The 19,808-nt window shown below is 32.4% G+C and overlaps 1 protein-coding gene across 3 annotated transcripts in view; it reads left to right on the plus strand.

Annotated features, from left to right (window-relative positions):
- Positions 1 to 10,085: 10,085 nt before the first annotated feature.
- The window catches only part of LOC107845214 (protein EMSY-LIKE 3), a 34,303-nt gene continuing 24,580 nt past the window's right edge, over positions 10,086 to 19,808 (plus strand). The window contains exons 1-6 of one of the 3 annotated variants that reach the window (XM_016689454.2): positions 10,086 to 10,621; positions 11,775 to 11,989; positions 12,080 to 12,189; positions 12,303 to 12,555; positions 12,644 to 12,847; positions 12,929 to 12,997. In XM_016689454.2, coding sequence (XP_016544940.2) covers positions 10,594 to 10,621; positions 11,775 to 11,989; positions 12,080 to 12,189; positions 12,303 to 12,555; positions 12,644 to 12,847; positions 12,929 to 12,997 — 879 coding nt within the window. In that variant the 5' untranslated portion in view covers positions 10,086 to 10,593. The remainder of the gene's footprint in view (positions 10,622 to 11,774; positions 11,990 to 12,079; positions 12,190 to 12,302; positions 12,556 to 12,643; positions 12,848 to 12,928; positions 12,998 to 19,808) is intronic. The other 2 variants (XM_047397909.1, XM_016689451.2) reach the window with 2 other exon arrangements.

Here is a 19,808-nt window from a genome sequence, read left to right on the forward strand (position 1 = left end):
CATGTGTAAGTCTCTCTTCCTATTCCTATATTGATCTACTAGTATCCGCACAAGGTGAATTGCCTTTGTCGTCGAACGACCTGACATAAATTCAAACTGATTCTTAAAAATAGACATTATCCTTCTTGATCTCCGCTCGACCACCTTCTCCCATATATTCATAGTGTGACTCAACAACTTAATACTCTTGCAATTATTGCAACTATGAATATCACCCTTATTTTTGTATAAAGGAATCATCGTACTCCATTTCCTAGCCTCGGATATTTTTACAGCCCTGAAAATGCCATTAAATAATTTGGTCGACACCTTAAACCTACCCCACCAGTATACTTCTAAAAAATTTATCAGATCTCGTTAGGCCTCATCTCCCTACCCTTAATCATCTAATGAATAACTTTTTAGACCTCCCCAACTTTTATACATCTACAATACCCAAAATCATGACACCTCTTTGAGTGCTCCAACTCCCCTAACGCAATATCTTTGTCCCTCCTCGTCATTCAAGAATATAGAAATATGACTGTCACCTCCTCTTAATGTGAACGTCCTACTTATACTCCATCATCCTCCCTCTTAATGTACTTCACTTGGGCAAAGACATAGGCATTCTGCTCCATAGCCTTGGCAAACTTATACAACCTTTTTTCCCCATCTTTCTCCTCTAATCCAGCATACAAGCTTTCAAATATTGTTGTTTTAACTGCAATAACCACTAACTTAGCCTCCGTCTTAGCTAGCTTGTACTCCTCCATGTTCGCCCGCTTCTCCTCTTCATCTTTACTGTCAACCAACATAGCACAAGCCACCCTCTCTGTCTCCACTTTCTTCTTAACTTCTTCGTTTCATCACCAGTCCCCTCAATGTTGGCCAGATCAGCTCCTCAAGAAACCCAACACCTCTCCAACAATCTTCTTGGTGCAACTGGCAGCCCTATCCTATTTACTATCCACGTCCCTCTTACACTTTCATACCCCCATCGTCGCCAACTTCTCTTCTATCTCTAGAGTATAAACCGAAGTCAAGCTACCCCACTTAATTCTGGGTAGGCCTCCCCGCTCCTTCTCTGTTTGCTCTTCTTGGTATCTAATTCAGTAGCCTATGTAGGGTTAAAAGATTCTCATCGAAAATAACCTGACAGTCCTTACACATCACTATGTCCCCCTTTTTAAGTAGCAAAAAGTCAATTCGAATCTTGGCTATCATGCTTCGAAAGGTAATTGGGTGATCCTCTTTTATTAGAAAGCTCGAATTCATTACCACCAACCCAAAGTCCCTCGCAAAATCCAAAAAAGAAGCTCTCTCTCATTTCTATCCTCTAAAATAAAGCCTCCTTGCACATCGCCATAGTCTTTCGATAATGACCCGATGTTCCCATTGGAATCCCATCCTGCGAAAATCCTCTCAGAGCTAGGCACGCCTCTCTCCACGTCGTCCAAAATCTCTTCTTCTCCTTCTCATCCAAACCCGTCTGTGGTGCATAGGCGCTACAAATGTTCAAAGTAAATCCTTCAATGACCAACTTAATTATCATCAACCTATCACTGACCCTCATTTAACCACAATTTTTATACCATCAAATTCTGGCTAAAATGCAAGTATTTTAATTTTTTGGCTATTTTTTTGTAAATTAAAATATGACTATTTTTTAGACATTATTTACTTTATTATATATATTTGAATATCCCTTTAAAAATTATACTTATGAATATAGAATACACATACAACACAGCTGATCAGAAGCTAGTTACATCTAAAAGTGTTGGGCGTTTGACCATGAAAATCATTTTTTTTTAAAGTTGAAATTGAAGTTGGAGTTGTGTTTGACCATGAATATAAATTAAAGTTGTTTCTCAATATTTTTTATAGAAGTGAGAGATAGATACTTGTTTTCACTTTTTGAAATACAAGTCCATATTATTTTTGAAATTTTCAGTCAAACGTCAACTTGGAATTATATTTGAAAAAAAATGAAAAAACTTTTCAAAAAAAAAAAGAAAAAAATCTCATGATCAAACGGTCACTTAAATTTAAAGAGTGAAATTGTTTCAGATTTTATTATATTTATTTTTATATTATTATTTTATTTTTTATTATATAGAAACATGAGTTGGAGGAACGACTAAGGGTATAGTTACACAATATTTTATTTTAATTTTAAATATCGATATTATTGTATTTGTCCATTAATCTACTACACGTGGATACATATCTATCACATATTCTATCACTATTTCTCCTAGAAAGTTTCAATCTCCCTTTGTTACATATAGTATTCACTATTTTTGTCTAGAAAGTTTCCATCTCTTCATAAATAAATTTGCGTTCATCTTCTACAAAATATAGCATTTCAACTCTTCTGGATTTATCAACTATAAGTAAGTTCATTGTAACTTTATTTGTTGTTATAATAACCTTTTTAATCTTCCTTGACATCTTCCAAATCATGTTTATTTCATGGCTAATATTTTAAAAACTAATTCATTATTTAAATCTGAAATTTGGAGTAGATGTTTATATTGGTGGGTTAATTTCATAAAAGTATTTTAGGAATTTCCTATCTACCAACCTTAGATCATATGCAACGACAAATGGTAAATATTTCAACTTCTAGATCAGTCTCTTGACATTCCTACTTAATCCGTTAGTCTATTAGATGTTTATCAGCTTTTAATATTCGGAAGGAGTTTCTCAAAGAGTACATCAGTAATACTTTGAATCACACACTCAATTTCATCAGAAAAATTCAGATCGGGGTCATTACTTTCGTAGAGGTTTTTTTCGATTTGTTAATCCAAATTCAAATTTGCTTCACTACTCTTGTTAATGTTGTCGATTAAGTTATAACATAAAAACTCAATCATTTATCTTTAATCATTTTCGATCTTTTAAGAGGGTGTTTGGAAGAGCTTATAAGTTGGTTAAAATGACTTAAAAGCCACTTTTTATTTTTAGAAGTGTGTGGCAATTTTAAAAATTGCTTAAAAAGGTCAATTTTGGCTTTAAAGGGGCTAAAAACTAAAAGCCCAAATTCCTAACTTCTTTTTTTTTTGGCTTTTAAGTCATTTTAGTTTAACCAATTCAAAGACATTTTTGTCCCTCAAAAATTTTTCTTACTCCAAAATTACCCTTGTGTAGCCCCAAAATAGATTTTAATGCTTAATGCTTGTATTAATTAAATATTCTCACTTATTGTATTTATGGAGAACTTAACGTTAACTATATTAGTACTTCTTTTGTATGAAACTTCTAATTCATGAAATATGAATTTTTATATATTATTGTCCTTCTTTAATATATTCTTTTAAATTTGAACAATTATTATTGTACAACATATGAATTTCTCTAATAAAAATAATAATTCACCAACCAAAATATATGGAGAATACTCATTGAAGATATACAACTTCATGGATGATTAGTGAATGATCCATCTATATTTCACGACGCAACATTCATATTCGCCAATGTTTTAATAGTGATAGTCATTACTCAAGCAACGAGTAATATGTTTTCTAATTAAGAGTCTTTTTATCAAACAAATAGTATCATTTGTGACCAACTATTTATCCATTAATGTAATTATAATGATTAGTAACATATATATTTTGCTTAATGATTTAAACTTTTTTAACCAAAAAAAAGTTTTTTAGAGCACAAATTAATTGTTCATTCATGAAAATATTATATATATATATATATATATATATTATATTAATTTGAATCTGAATCATTTTAGAAATAAAAATTAATAATAATCAACTCTATATATTATTAACAACTTTAAGGGTATTTCAGTTATTTTGACCAAAAAAATACTTTTTTACTAAACACATCAATAACTTTTTTCAGTTTCAACACTTTTATCCAAACACGTAACTGCTTATTTTTAAAATAAGTTCAGCACTTTCAAAAATACTTTTAAAGAGCTTTTTAAATGTCACTTTTTTTCAGCTTCTCCAAACGGTCCCTAAGTTGGGTGTTCCAATTCAGGTATAATTTTCTTCCAAATTTTTTTCAATTCATATCGTACTTATGAATTTCATGAACTGAATTTTAGGGTTGACGTCATTAATTTTTAATTGTCCAATTCTCTCTCTATTGTTCTTCATCATTAATCTCATTCCTTTTATTTATCTTTGCATCCTTAATTCAATTATTCACCTAAGTTTCAACTGAGAACTCTGAATATTTGCACCCACACAATATATGGATAATGATATATTTACAAATTGCAATTATGTGTAAGTTTGAACATTATATTTGAGAAGTTGATATGTTCTTTAAATAGCATAACTGAGAAAGTGTTCACTGAAAACCTCTATCATCTTTAGCACTACTTGAATTTGATAGAGATTATGAATTTTCGAAAACTACGTATCATGGATTGCAGTTTTTGGATGCTGATCTCATCTGATATAATGTGGGTGTCAAGATAAGTTTTCATCTATAATTTCTGCTTGCACTAATAATTATACATTTATGACATATTATTATAAGTTGGTATTATTATGAAGAGTCGTGAAGAGGATTAAGTACAATCTTATCTTGTTTCTTAATGAAGAATGTGCATATAAGAGTTTATTATGCTAGTCATTTTTTTGAACTTGACCTAACATACATGGATTGCTTTTTTATGATCAGTATGATGGCTCTTTTTTAATGATCAATATGATAATATGTATATCATCTTTTAATATATAACAAACTCAAATATGGCATTAATGAGAAATTGACACCTAGACTAGGAGTTGACTATTAATATATACTATAGTGTTTTTAAGATTTTCTTGGCAGTGTTCTTAAAGTTTGTTAATGATTTCAACTTGTTGCAACTTGATTTAGTTAGTATTATGCTTGCTGAATTTAATATACTTTGTAATTTTATGCAATTCGTTTGTGTTACAGTTTTTGTAATGCAAGTCAACCGACTATGTGTTTTCTTATCAGATAATAAAGAAAGCTTCTGTTTACCTATGATCCTACTTATGTTTGTTTAATTTTATATGTCTAAATTAATTAATTAGGTGAAAAGACAAAGTAAATATTCAGGCGAGAGGATGACAGTAAATACAAATAGAGTAAATATTCCGGTGAGGACACGTGAGTAAATACAAACAAAGCAAACAAGATAAAAAAGAAAACTATATAGTCAATATACAAGATATGATTACTGAAAGAAATGAAATTTGATGTACCAGTAAACTAAATCAACATTCCTTTAATAGTAAAATCATTATTGGATAAATGGCACTGCATCAACAAAGGATTGAACCTGGCATTGCTGCTTATTCAATAATATTTTTGCTATCACGAAAACTTTGATTGTTGCTGGGCTCTCGCTCTAACAAAGAAAAAAATGTTAATGGCTACATCTCTATATTTCAACTTGGTAAGTGACAGATATATATTGTTTCAATTTGAGTATACTTAAGAAACTTGATATATTAATTAAAACCATTCGTATATTAAGTTCGACATCAAACACTCATGAACAACATGTTTTAGATGAAGATTGCAAAAATAAAGGTTAACCTATCCACCCCAACTTTTCAATCATCTACTTTTGTTCCCATCAAGACTGCCTCAAGTTGCACTAAGATATCCTGAGGTATGTGAATAATCTTTTACGTTAAGATACCCTGTAAAAGAAGGATAGAGTAAATTGATATACCGAAGAGCATAGGAAAGTCTAATACTAAAGGGCATAGTCTTTAAGTGGACTAACTTCAAGCTTTAATAATTGGTACTCAATTTTGGGGTAATTTATCCATTACATCGTAAATATTGCAGTTAGTAAGATTACTAACAGTTGTAATTGTAGATTATTTTTTATTATTTAATTATGTAACTTTGTAAAAAGTAAGCTTTGACCATATTATAATTGAAGTTGTACTCAACTCTTATGATATTGAATCTTCCTACTAATAAAAGTGAAGCTTTAGAATTTTATTTGTTTATTCATTTTCTCTCTATTCTCATATACTTGCCTTTTGATTGATTATAAGAAAATGCAGTAATCAGTAATCAATCTTTTATTAAAATGGAAGTTGTGCCATATTTTTTTTCAAAATATTTGCTTTTATGTCACAGTTTCTCATATTTTACCCTATGAAAATAATGAAGCTTTGTAAAAAATTGTTCTATTATTTGAAATTATGTGACTTTAGTTAATATTATCATCACTCATGTAAATGTGTATTGTTAATTAGTCTTGCTTAAGTGATTCCTCTCGATTTTTTCAAAAAGGTGACAAGATTAAAAGAAGAACGATGATGTAAATAATCAAAGACTAAACTCGAAAGAGGTGAGTTTTCAAAAGTTAATAGAAACATGTAGAAGAGATGACATATTTTGTTGACACTGAAATAGAACAACCAACTTACATGTTGATGGGTGATTCTGAAGCTAAAGGTTCCATGTAGTTGATCAAGAAGAGGACATGTCTCCATACATTGAAGATTTAAAAATTTGCTTTGTTGATTCTTTTACTTTGTTATCTTTAATTCTTTAGGATGATCAAGGGCAAAAAGATAAATTTGCTATAACAAATACTCTATGTTCATAACTCTAGAATCATCTAATCGTCATTTGAGGCAAACATGTGAAGAATACACAGACTTTCATCGTATATTTGAGGTAAACGTATGAAGAATACCCAGACTTTTATCATTGGGTCCGTTCAAAGAACGGACATACCTATTTAGTACTTATATATGAAAGAGAATAAAATAAGATTTGGTAGTCCTCACAAAAAAAATTATGCAATAGAATTGGTACACGTGTCTATTATTTTTTCAAACACATTATTATTTTTATCCTCATTCATTATTTAATGATTATTTTCATCTGAACCTTTATAATTGAATTATATATAGTAATTTTTTGTAAATCCCTTCTTGTTTCCTATTAGATTATTTGTTTTTTGAGAAAAAATATAAAGATATCGTTAAAATTATCTCGAATTTTAAAAAGACACTTAAAAATTTACGAGTGTCCTATTACACCATTGAGCTATTTTTGATCTATTTTTGCACTTGTTGTGTCCTCGGGTTAGAATAACAAATTAATATTTTAAAAAGCAGCCCAAATCAATACAATAAATCCACATGGCATTTCCAATTCAATTCTTTATAAAGGAAAAAGTCTCATCTTCCTAAAATCAATTCAACCACCATTGAAGCTTGTCGGAGTGTCCACAACCCAATTTAACAATCACAATACGAGTACTCCTATAAGTCATCACCATCCTCAAACTTCTAACTTTGCTATAACCTATTTCTAAGATCTAGAGAAGAGGACATCACAGGAGATAACTACTTTTTAGTCCCCTCTTCATTTTTCATCTAATTAATTTAAAGCTAGCTCAAGCTAAAAAGATATTCTGAATAAATATATAATCTAATATCAACAAGTTATGTCTCAATCCTAAAATAGATATGGAATGTCTGAGACTAATTATGACAGTTCTCCATTAATGACGCATAATTTATTTTCGTTCCTAGTTTAAACTATATCAGATAAATAGAATCAAAGAAAAATATAAAATCAAGAAGCTAACGAGCATTTTGGATGTAGTTCAGGTCGGTGAACAAATCGAAAGAGTGATTTAGAGAAATATTAAAATGTGAACAAGCGAGGATAAAACTTTCATCTTTATTAAATGGATTGAAAATGAAAAATATAAAAATAACTAGATTATTTTATTTGGTGTGAGGCACACACACATATTTTGAGAACAAAGTAGGTATGGAAAACTAAAAAGAATGGATTTGTTTTGATTGAAAATAGTTAAGTGAGACAATAGGATTTCCGCAAACTTCGAGTGTCTTTTAAAATTTTAAAATAACTTTAATGATGTCTTTATGTCTTTTCTCTTATTTTTTTTTTGTATATATTTCTAATACTAAAATTTAATTATTTTTTAATTTATTTTAGAAAATTTATTAATCCTCTAAAACAATGGCATGTGACTACAAAGATGAAGTTTTTGCTTCTTGCCATATGAATCTTTGTACTTGATGGTGTGTCATAATATGAAAAATTACTATTGAGTTTTTCATTGTGTTTCAATTGTTTAATTTATTTTTTAAAAAAAGAAAAAAATCGGGAGCAGGAAAATTACTACTTTACTTTCAATTGTCTTTATATAATTTAATAGATATTTTTTTAAAAAGATGTTTTGCAAGACTTAAATTCAATCTCTAACTTCTTTCCCTCGATCCCCCCCCCCCCCTTGTTATGCCGTAAATATATACGTGTTGCAAGTATTTAATTTTTTATAAATTTTATACAAAAATAATCTCAAAATATATATTGATTCACATAGGACTGCAACTATTCATGAAATTAATCTAACATATAATTAAGTTCAATTTGAATTATTAGATGCTATATTCTCAAAGCATTTAATGAAAACAACTTTTATATTACATATCGATTTGACAATAAAGTAAACTCTCATTTAACCTGCAAATACGTTTATACAATGATTTAATTTTTAAAAGTTTGCAGGAAATTTTGAACTACTTTTTCAATAACTTAATACCACAAAACGAAAAAATGAAAAAGTAATTACAAATTTAACCTGTTATATTAGTTTGAATCCAAACTTATAAATATCGGTCAAATATAAAATTTTAATAGTCCTGAAATTTTATTAACTAGATGTGATTAATTCAAATAGTATTAAATTAATTATGTAGTTGAAAATATAAAACAAATTATATTTATTTGATAAATTATATATCATTTTTACATTTTGAGGTTGAATCTAGATTCAGCACAGACCACCCGAAACAAGTTAAATTATATTATAGAAGAGTCAGTTGAGGACGACCAAGGGAAAAATTATCATTTTATACAAAATTTAGAATATTTATTTATATTATATAACTTCAAAACAGATATTTAAAAGATAGTTAAAAAAAATGATTGAAGTACATTAATCAGTCAATGTAAAGAAATTTTACTATATTATATAAATATATTTATATGTAAGCTTTCGTAAAAATTGAGACTTGTAATCTTAAAAATAAGATATATAATACTCCATTCATTTCTTTTATCTTCTCTATTTAGGTTGTATTTATATTTCTAAATGTTTGCTCCTTTAATTTTTCAAGAATAATTTGAACAAAATCTTCCTATCATGCCCTTCAATAAATGTAATCACTATTGATTTGGATAGAGGTATAAAATTTAATTAGGGGTATATTAGTAAAATTAATTTTAATTTTATAAGAGTAAACGATTAAGGTGTGTGTCTAACCCAAATAGAACAAATAAAAAAGAATGAAGATGGTACGACATAATAGATAAATTCGCTTTCATGTAAAATAACTTTAAACAAACATTAAATAACATATATTTTTTAATCCCTTTAATAAAAAGTTTGATTCCACCAATATTAATTTGATTTGCGTTCTGTTTTTTTATAGATAATTTTCAACTATCAATAACTTATCTTTAGTATTTTTATATTTTTTCATTATGAAAATGAATGTATTATATATTTATATGGATAAGAACAATATCTTATCTCCTTAATATAAATAAACTATTTATTTTTATTTATATAGTATATTAGGTGAAAAGACCATATTTTAATTACTCGTAAGTTTTTGTAAAAAATATTAATATATTGGCACTTATAATTTCAAGTTATCCGCTTGTATAATTTTTAAATAAAATTGAATAATAAAAATATTAAAATTAGTTATTAATTCAAAAAATGCGTTTGATCTGATGTTAAAATAAGCATTGGAGCATATTATATTTTAATTTTAACGAGGATAATTTAAATTAGTTGTAAGCTATTATTTGATTTTATAAAAATAAAAAAATAGCTCTTTTAAAGTGTTATCTCTATTATTATTTTCTATCATATTTATTTAAAAATATTAATTTAACTTTTTTTGATAAATTAATTAAATCTCAATAAATACATTTAAAATTGTAATATAAAAATAATAATTTGTTTTTTTTTGATAAATTAATTAAATTTTAATAAATATAATAATTTGGTTTTTTTTGATAAATTAATTAAATTTTAATAAATATATTTAAAAATATAATATTGAGCTCATGAAACAGACTATCATTCAAATGAAACGATGAATCAACACTTCTCCTAACAAGTGACCGGAAGATCATTCAACCAATGAGTACAATCATAGATTCATAATTCATCTGCCAAACACACGTGCTTCCAATTCCTCGTGGCAAAAACATATTTGTTTTTAAAATTTTCGGGCCAAAAAACGATTGGATTCAGCAACAATTAGATGAAACGGGAGAAAACGAAACAACAGTTAAGGATAAAAGGAGGCGGAATTCAAATCGTTACATTAAACTAAACAGTAAAAGCCAGTTTCACGTCCGCGCTCCCAAACTCATACTCCCTTTCTCTCTCTTCGAATCCAATTGATTTGCGTACTTCTAAAACCCTAACCATCAATAATGCAACCCCAAACGGTGCCGCTTTGTTTTGTGTGGGGTTTGAGCTCAATTTGATTTCATACAATTTTTGTAATTAGGGTTGAGTTCACTCTATTCTATTCGGTTCTTCAAGTTCCAGTTTGCGAGCTGGCTATGGACTACGAGCCCTACGATAGCAGTGGTGAGTTCTTACATTCACACAAAAATGTTTTTTTTTTTTTGTTTTCTGTGACTTGATGTTCAATCAGGGTTGTCCAGTGAGGTTTGGGGGTTAAGGGTTAGTGGAAATAGCATGTGCATTGTTATTTACATGAAACATTCCAATTATTTGGACTTGGAATTTTTTAGCAGTTGTATTCAATCTGTCTAGGAATTCTTTTTCTTTGAGATATGTTCGTTAGTTTGACCGGTTATGCGTTGTGGTGGTTGTTATTTGCTATAGACAAATTTAATTTGATTTTCTTCTAAGAATTAATGAGCTCAAATTTAAAACATTGAACGTAATCCATCTCCTTGAAAAAATTCTTTTATTCTGAATTTAAAACATTCACTTTGTTATGTTGGAGAAAAAATGTGATTACATTAATGTTACCAGTTTTAAAAAAAAAAGTGAATTCCACTTGAATGCTCGTGATCTGAAATGTTGTAAAATTTGAAATCTTAGTTTGGAAATTTTTGAGTGGTATAAGATTAAAGAAGATTGCCTGCGATGGTATGCTCACTTCTTTATGTAAATCTCTGAACACTTGAGTTCCTAGGCTAAAACCATGATGATTGAAGGGGCTAAGGGGACAAGATAAACTTAAATCACATGGAAGGAAGTTGTCTCAAATGACATACTGTCTCTTGAAATGACTGTGAGTATGGAACAAAACAAAACACTATGATATAGGTGATTCCAACTAATTTGGATTTAGGCTTTAGATATGTTGGTAAGCTTATATTAGTTTTCCACTCATTATCTTTTATTGAAATGAACTGGAGCTAACTGGAATTCATATAGCCCGCGTAACTAACTTGGAATTGTTGTATGCTTGTATTTTTGGTACTTCAATGCAGTTTAGGTTTAGTGTCAATGTATATTGCAGAATGTGATAGTTGTATCCTTATCAAGAGTGGAATGGTGAGGACTCGTTTTGTTTAATGTAGTTGTTGTCCATACCCATCTTTGGTCCCTGCCGAATGAAGTGACAGTTGGATAATTCTATGTGTTGGCAATTTTCTAATAGTACGGTGCTCATATAGATGAGTTTTATTATTTGTATTGTGTTTTTAATTCCGTGTAATGCATAGGGTTAGCATTCTATATCTCAAAAACTTGCAATATTATGCAGGAACTGATGATGATCTTCCTCCATCACAACAAAATAGGATTCCTAGAGGTATTGGTCGCATTACTGGAAATGGAAGATCTGCTGTCATTGGTTCTGTTCCCTACCAGAGGATGTACGGTGAAACAGATATGGAGGCCCAAATTCACCAACTTGAGCAAGAAGCATACAGTTCGGTTCTAAGAGCCTTTAAAGCTCAAGCTGATGCCATTACATGGGTAATATTTTGTGATTAGTATTCTCGTGAAGTTGTTGTTCTATTATTTGATCAGGTTTTAATGACTGCTCCACTAATATGCTTTCTTCAGGAGAAAGAAAGCTTGATAACTGAGTTAAGAAAAGAGTTACGGCTATCCAATGAAGAACATAGAGAACTTCTTGCTAGAGTTAATAATGATGATGTCATAAGAAGAATAAGGTCTGCTTTTGCAACTTCTCCTCATTACCCTCTTCAATTTATTTAGTTAATCTTTACATACTTTGGAGTTTGTCAAACTCTGAGGCTAATATTACACTATTGCTTGCTTTTAGGGAGTGGAGACAATCTGGTGGGCATCAACCTGGTATGCTTTGTGCTGGTCAATCTGTTCATGATCCAATACCTAGCCCTTCTGTCTCAGCGTCACGGAAGAAACAGAAGATAGCCCAGTCTTTACCTTCTCATTCCTTTGCGGGACCATCTCCTACTTTTCATCCACCTCCAACAACTGCTGCAAACCAGCCATCTTCATCTGCTGCCAAGCGAGGACCTATGGCAGGGCCGAAGGGGAAAAAGCATAAATCTGTAAGTCGGATGTGCTTAAGAACCTTGGAAGCTTGCATTCCCATCAGTCTATTGTTCTGATATTTTCCTGCTGTGTGTATCTTCATAGGGCGAGATGATGCCTGGTGCATCTTCGATGAAAATGCAGTACCCGACTTCTGGTCCTTCTGGAAGAACCCAATTTGGTAATCGGGTTTCTAAACCTGCTGAAGCAACATCATTTGATACATTGATTGGAAGGAAAGTGAGAACTAGATGGCCTGATGACAATAATTTTTATGAAGCGCAAATAACTGATTTTAATCGAGCTGAGGTAGGCGTGATCTTTCTTACTTGGAACATATACTCTTTTCTCCCCACGGTTAAATGCTGAAATCTTAATGCGAATTTCCAGGGTAGACATGCTCTTGTTTATGACATGGGTACTGCAAATGAGACATGGGAATGGGTCAACCTTGCTGAGGTAGTTAGATGCTATTTTCTCATGCAATAAAACATTTAAATAACTTTTTGGCTTGTCCTACTGGAAAATAATTTTCATATTGGTTTATGAGGTTGGTGGTATCAAGAAACATTTCTATTCTACCACTAGGAATATTGTATGATATGTATTTATTGGGTTGTAATGTGGGCAAAGAATGTCTTAAACTTTTCATGGGCAAGACGGCAAGTTTGCTCTTCCAAGCAACCACTAAGAAACAGTTAGGGAGACTAAGAAGGCAAGTTCAAAAGTATTCTTAATTATGAAACAGATCTACTTCTTTCAGAAAAAGGCTAGGGGAGGGCAATACACCCATGTGAGTGGACTTTACTTGAATTTCCCCTTGATAAGATAGTTGCCACATATTTTGATGGGCAACAATATGTGTTCTGCGTTTAAACTACTGAAAGGGGGCATCGGAATGGTTTTAGCTCCTGTAAATTATTGGTAGCTAAATTTGTCTATTAATACCTATACCAGAAACAGCAGCCTCTCTGCCCACAAAGGTAGTGGTAAGGTCTGCGTATATCCTACCCTCCCCAGACTATACCCCAGTTGTGGCATTACTCTAGGTATATTTTTGTTGTTGTTGTAATACCTAACTCATGGTAAAAACCATATTTCGTTGCATGTCTTTCATATATAATGTAGTTTGGTGGAAGGCTGCTTCATACTTCCATTTTTTGGAATATGCATTGGCAGAATCCTGTACAAGTGTTGGCTCAAAAGTTGTAGTATAGGTAAACTAGTTAAACAAAGAACAACTTTTGTTGTTATCGCTAGTATTATGTATTAGTGTAGAGTTCTGGCATTTTCTGTCTAGCGCAGTTCTACTTGGATGGATGATGTCAAGACTGTTTGATTGTTCTAGTTCTTAATTATCATATTGCTGAGTAGTGATTCTGCGAAATTTCCTTTCCTTTCTTCCATATATTGTTGAATTTGTATTGATGTCTTTTGACTGTCGTCATATTAATGAGATTGATATTTTAGTGTACATAAATTTGTTTTTAGTGTATCATCCTATATGATAGTCTTACTTTTTTGTCCTCGTAAAGCCTTTGATTGGAGCACTGATGGTGCATGTGAAGGACACCTTTGTCTATGTTTATTGGAGTTACAGCTTATGTTTTCTTTCCAGGGAGAACTAAAGTCTTCTTGCATATAGTTTTTTGGGAAGTTTGTTTCAGTAATATACATTCTGGTATTCCATGGACGGCTATATATTGGTTAGAATGGGGATTCTCTTGATGAAAAAAAGTGCATAGTATCTTGGATCAGTTTTACCAAAGCCCTCACTTACCTGTTTTCATCTCTTTGGTGGTGGAGGGCAGTGTTTTGAAAAGCGAGAGGCGAAAAAAAGCGACGACGGCTCGCTTTACAGAAGCGTGAAGCGAAGCACACTCCTTTTTTCCTTTAAAGCGATATTTAGTACAAAATTTAAAAATATTGAACATGCATAAATTAAAAAATCAAGCACTTAATAAATAACATAATCTTTCAAAGCTGTCACGACCCAATTTCTTAAGTCATAATGGCGCTTACCTTATCCCACCAGTAGGCAAGCCAAGCCATAGCTTGGAACGATAACTAACGGGCTAATGGGAAGAGATCAGAAAAGATCACATATAACGATAACAATTGTAATAATAAGTGGTAAACAGAAAGGTAACATATGAAGTATATCAAAACGAGGGAAGGAAAAAGACCAAAATGTACAAACGAATCCCTCCCAACCTGGTAAGGTCGATATTAGAGTCACTACTAAAAGATACCTAGAGTACTAGATAGAATCCAAAACATAAACAATATATAGAAGCAGTCTCGAGTACAAAAGACTAAACTGGATCAGATAGAGGAGGATTAGCCTCAGACGACAACAAGCTCACCTTGCTCCGGATCAGTACCGGAAAATAGGAATCACGTCAATGCCGACTGCTAGTACTCGGATCTGCATTGGGGTAAAGATGTAGAAGTGTAGTATGAGTACCAAAACAATGGGTAGTAGGTATCATCGGCTGGCTGGGCTCAATACAGGAAAAATAATCTAAGATGTGAGGGTGTAGTCTAAGTCAATAGTAAATAGGTATAGAAAGGTAAACCACTATTGAGCTACGCAAATGCGATAAAGAAATAAGTAAAAACGATACAGAAAGATAAATAATGCAGTAATAAAAGGCAAACCAAACATAAGCTAACTGGGCCCATGAGCCCGCCAGGCACATCAAAGAAGACAATTAATCCAACCATGCCCCTATAAGCCGGTGGGACATACAAGAAGTATTTACAAAAAATAAACATAAATAATTCATAACTGAACCAATCCCAAGAAACCGTAGTAGTCATTCAAATGTGCACTGGGCTCGAACCGACACCAATGGGTAGTAACATAGGCTAGACGTTGGGCTCGTAACCGATAGTGGTGGATAATAACAAGAGTCCATATGTCGGATTCGAACTGGAAATAGTGGGTAATAACGTGAGGCCACGTATATGATATATACAACATAACTCATAATCAGATGCCGAACTCGAACTAGAACTCGGAGAAACCACAACTCCCAGAACAACAATAATCAGTACCAGTACCAGAACTCCCAACTCATCATAACCAAATTCCAGACTCCAATCGGAACTTATAGTAATCATACCCAATTGTAAAATTAAAACGCAGACCAATTGTAACCGATGCCGCAGTGGTGCCAAATTTCACAATATATATTGACCCTAAATAGTAGTTAAAATACATCTAAATAACCATTCGTGTAACTTAGTTAAAAAAAAGATAAATCTAAGGTTTCGCAACTTAAATACACATCCTAAGCTCATAAATACTACATTATACTAAAAGATAACTGGCCGAAATTTACTAGAACATGGTCTTAATCGGAAAAATAAGGCATATGATATCTATATCAAATGATACACGAACTACAACTACCAGTCAAAAACTAGCATAATAGCACACAGTTACCGTAAATAAGCTCAATTTAAAGATGGGATAAGCGTAGGTAGCTTACCGGGACGCCAAAGCTAGAAACCTCCGGAGAAGTCTAAGAAGAGTGTTCCACTAGAACACGAGCTTGAATAACTTGAGTTTCTTCCGTTCTAATACTTCATAAAAATATTTTCCCACATCATTTCTCTTCAATATTTACCAAAATAGGAGTAATGTTCGTTTAGGGTAAGGTTAAATTGAGGTTAAAATTTGTTTAAACACCTAAACACTATATTAGCTATTGGAAATTGATTCCAAAAGCTCTCAAGTTAACATAATATGTGTTGGCACATTAGTTATATATAGTAATTAATGATACTTAAAGTAGGTGTCAATATAATGCACTTGTGCAATGGATAAGTGGCACTTTATATATAGCTGCCAACATTCCCCACTTCCACGTGGGGTGTGTGGGTCCGACTTTCAAAATATTTTTGTCCCATTATATACACACACACACACTCAGGTATTGCATGAGTTCATGTTAAAATAAATATACTATTTTGAATATACCATAATAAATAGAAAATTATTACTAATAAAACCTCTATTATAGAATAATAATATTTTAACATAGCTAGTCTCACTATATCTCCGCTTAAAATATTAATAAGTTTATAAACCTATTTATAAATTAACATAGATATACCATAATTAAAGAATTTTATACAAGTTAAAAATATTTTAGAAGGGTAATAAATTATATTTCTACCAAATGCTAATTTAGATTAACTATTCCACAATGTATTTGGTATCACTAAAATTCTCAAACAAACCGCTCGAAAATCAAACTGTTAGTCCCAACAAATCATAAATAACTTGGGGTAGTTATGGAAAAGCTCTAGACACCGAAAATGTATGAAAACATGGAAAATAACCGTGAGGGTCATTACAATACTTAGATTAAAAAGACAATAGATAGTCATAACAAGCATTCAAGCAAACTGCTAAGTACTAAAAATCAGTCTTGCGTCTTAATCAACCAACACGAATAGAGAAACCAACAATTAGAGAGAAGTTTAGAACTTTTATTTATTCCTCAATAAGGTCTCCAAACTCTTGAAGTGCCATCACACTATTATCTTGAACAATATCTTCTTCATCATCAGAAGCCTCATCGACAAGGGTTCTACTTGAACCTGCTCTTTCCTTGCTCCTCAAAGTACTCCCCCTAAGACCATAAATACTTTCCTCAAACCCCTTGCTGAAGCAACATGACCATAAGTGAGATCTTCTCCTTCGTTATGCTTCTGCATCTTCATGATTTGAAGGGGTTCCCTTTAACCATTCATTTTCGTCATCAACATTATCCAACATAATTGGATCAATGATATCGTGAGCATTGTAACGACGCACCAATGTTCTATTATGTTTGATGAACACTAGATTATTGAGGCGTTTCTACTTAAGTCTATTCCTTTTTTTAGTATGAATCTGCATAAGCTGTAGAAAGTAATTAATAGGAGTACTTAGGACAATTCAGATTACATAGTAATGTAATGTAGTATCTCACATGTTCGTACACACTCCAATTTTTCTCGCAACCGGATGAGCTACAAGTTAAACTTTGAACTCTAATGGCAAACTGTTGCGAGTTTTGGACATTATGGCGATATTGCATCCACCATTCAACTGTAGAAGAATTATTTAAAAGTTAATAACTTAAAATTTAAGCGCTAAACACAATTATAAGTTGAAATGCTCACCTAAGTTTCTAGCTATAATGGCTGATTCCAATCTAAGTAGCCATCAGCTTTCATGTACCTACCAAGCTCCTCCCATATTTTGTCTATCAAAGCTTTATTTGGGATCATCCTTTCAAGACATGCATGATATCCCAGCCGCACATCATCTCACTATTTTTATAATAGAGCCCGGGGTTCAAAATATGTGTCGCTGCATGCAAAGGTTGATGAAGTTTATCCGTCCACCTTGCATCAATAATTTCAAAACCTTCTCATATTTCCTTTTATCATAATCAAATGCCTTTTCAATACTTCTTTTTGCCCTATCCATGGCTTCATAAATGTAAACCATTGGTGGTTTTTTCTCTCCATCCACCAAACAAAGTACATTAACTAGAGGACCGCCAACTCTAAGTGCTTTTACGGTGTCATTCCAAAAAGATGGACTAATGATGTGTTAGGCAACTTCTTTCCTAAGAGCTTTCTTTGCATAGATACTCTCATTCCTTTCATTTGACATGAACAAGGTTCTCAAATTTTTCTTTTGCATATAGAAACTATGCAAAGTCAGAAAAGCTTTTGCTAACCTTGTCTTCACAGGTTTTACCAGATTTCTTTGGTTTGTGTATCTTCTCATCATGTTCAACAATAATGCTATTTAACTGATAGAAGAATGTATCTTAACCGCCTTAGCAAAAATTGTTCAAAAATAGATTTAGTAGTTAGTAAACTAAGTATAGATAATTGACATGAAGATTGATAAGGAAAACTGAACCACTTATTCACCTGGAGAATATGGGGCTTCGTTGAAAATATCACCAAACATTAAGTTGATACAATAAGCAGCACAAGGAATCCAGAAAATATGCGGGTACACTCCCTTCAACAATTCACCCGTTTTTTGCATTATCAGTCACAACTTGCACCACATTTTCCTTCCCAATTTTCAAGATTGTGTTTCTTAAACAATTTGAACATTTTAGTAGCACTAGTAGAAGTGTCACTAGTATCATTAGATTCAAGGAATGCACTCCCCATCGGAGAATTCACCAAAACATTGATTACCATTTTTCCATTTTTGTCAGTTCATTTATCCATCATAATGCAACATCCATAGTTTTTCCATTGAACCTTATGAGCCTCAACAATGTTATTTGTTTTCTCCACCTCATTTTTTTGACAAGGAACTCTAACTTCATGATACGTTGGGGCCTTCATTCCTGGCCATATTGGCCTACTGCCTCAATAAATTCACCAAAACTCTCAGAGTACAACAACAACAGCAGGAACAACAACAACAACAACAAAAAACCCAAGTATTCCCACATAGTGGGGTCTGGGGAGGGTAAAATGTACGCAGTCCATACCACTACCTCCGGAGAAGTAAGGTTGTTTCCGATAAACCCCCGGCTCAAGACAAAGAATAGTAAACTAATTCGTAATAAAGCATGAAACAAGATGGAATAACAAAAATAAGACTCCCACAAAGTAATACCCCTACACTAACGAACGAAAGGCACCTCCCTACCCCCTCCCCTCCTTAACAGCTCCAACCTATAGACCTAGCCCTAAGACTACCGGCTCGGCTACCCCAAAACTCTCTTAACTACTGGCTTCGACTCACCCACATGCACTAGCCGTCTAACCTAATTCGTGTCCTCCACACTTTCCTATCTAGGGTCATGTCTTTAGTAAGCTGTAACTGCTCCATATCACCTTTCTCCAGGATTTCTTTGGCCTACTCCTACCCCGCCTGAAACCATCTAAAGCTAGTCTCTCACACCTACGAACTGGGGTATCCGTGTCTCTCCTCATCACATGATTGGGCCATCTCAACTGAACTTCCCGCATCTTGTCCTCTACTGAAGCCACTCCCACCTTCTCCCGAATAATCTCATTCCTAACCCTATCACCCCTAATAAGTCTACACATCCAACGCCACCTTCAATTTTTGAATGTGGGAGTTCTTGACTGGTCAACACTCCACTCCATACAGCATGGCCGGCCGGACGGCCACTCTGTAGAATTTGCCTTTAAGCTTGGGCAGCACCTTCCTATCACACAACACTCCCGCGGCGAGCCTCCACTTCATCCATCCTGCCCCAATATG

Source organism: Capsicum annuum, chromosome 10 (genome assembly GCF_002878395.1).
Source record: "Capsicum annuum cultivar UCD-10X-F1 chromosome 10, UCD10Xv1.1, whole genome shotgun sequence".
NCBI classification, from domain to species: Eukaryota; Viridiplantae; Streptophyta; class Magnoliopsida; order Solanales; family Solanaceae; genus Capsicum; species Capsicum annuum.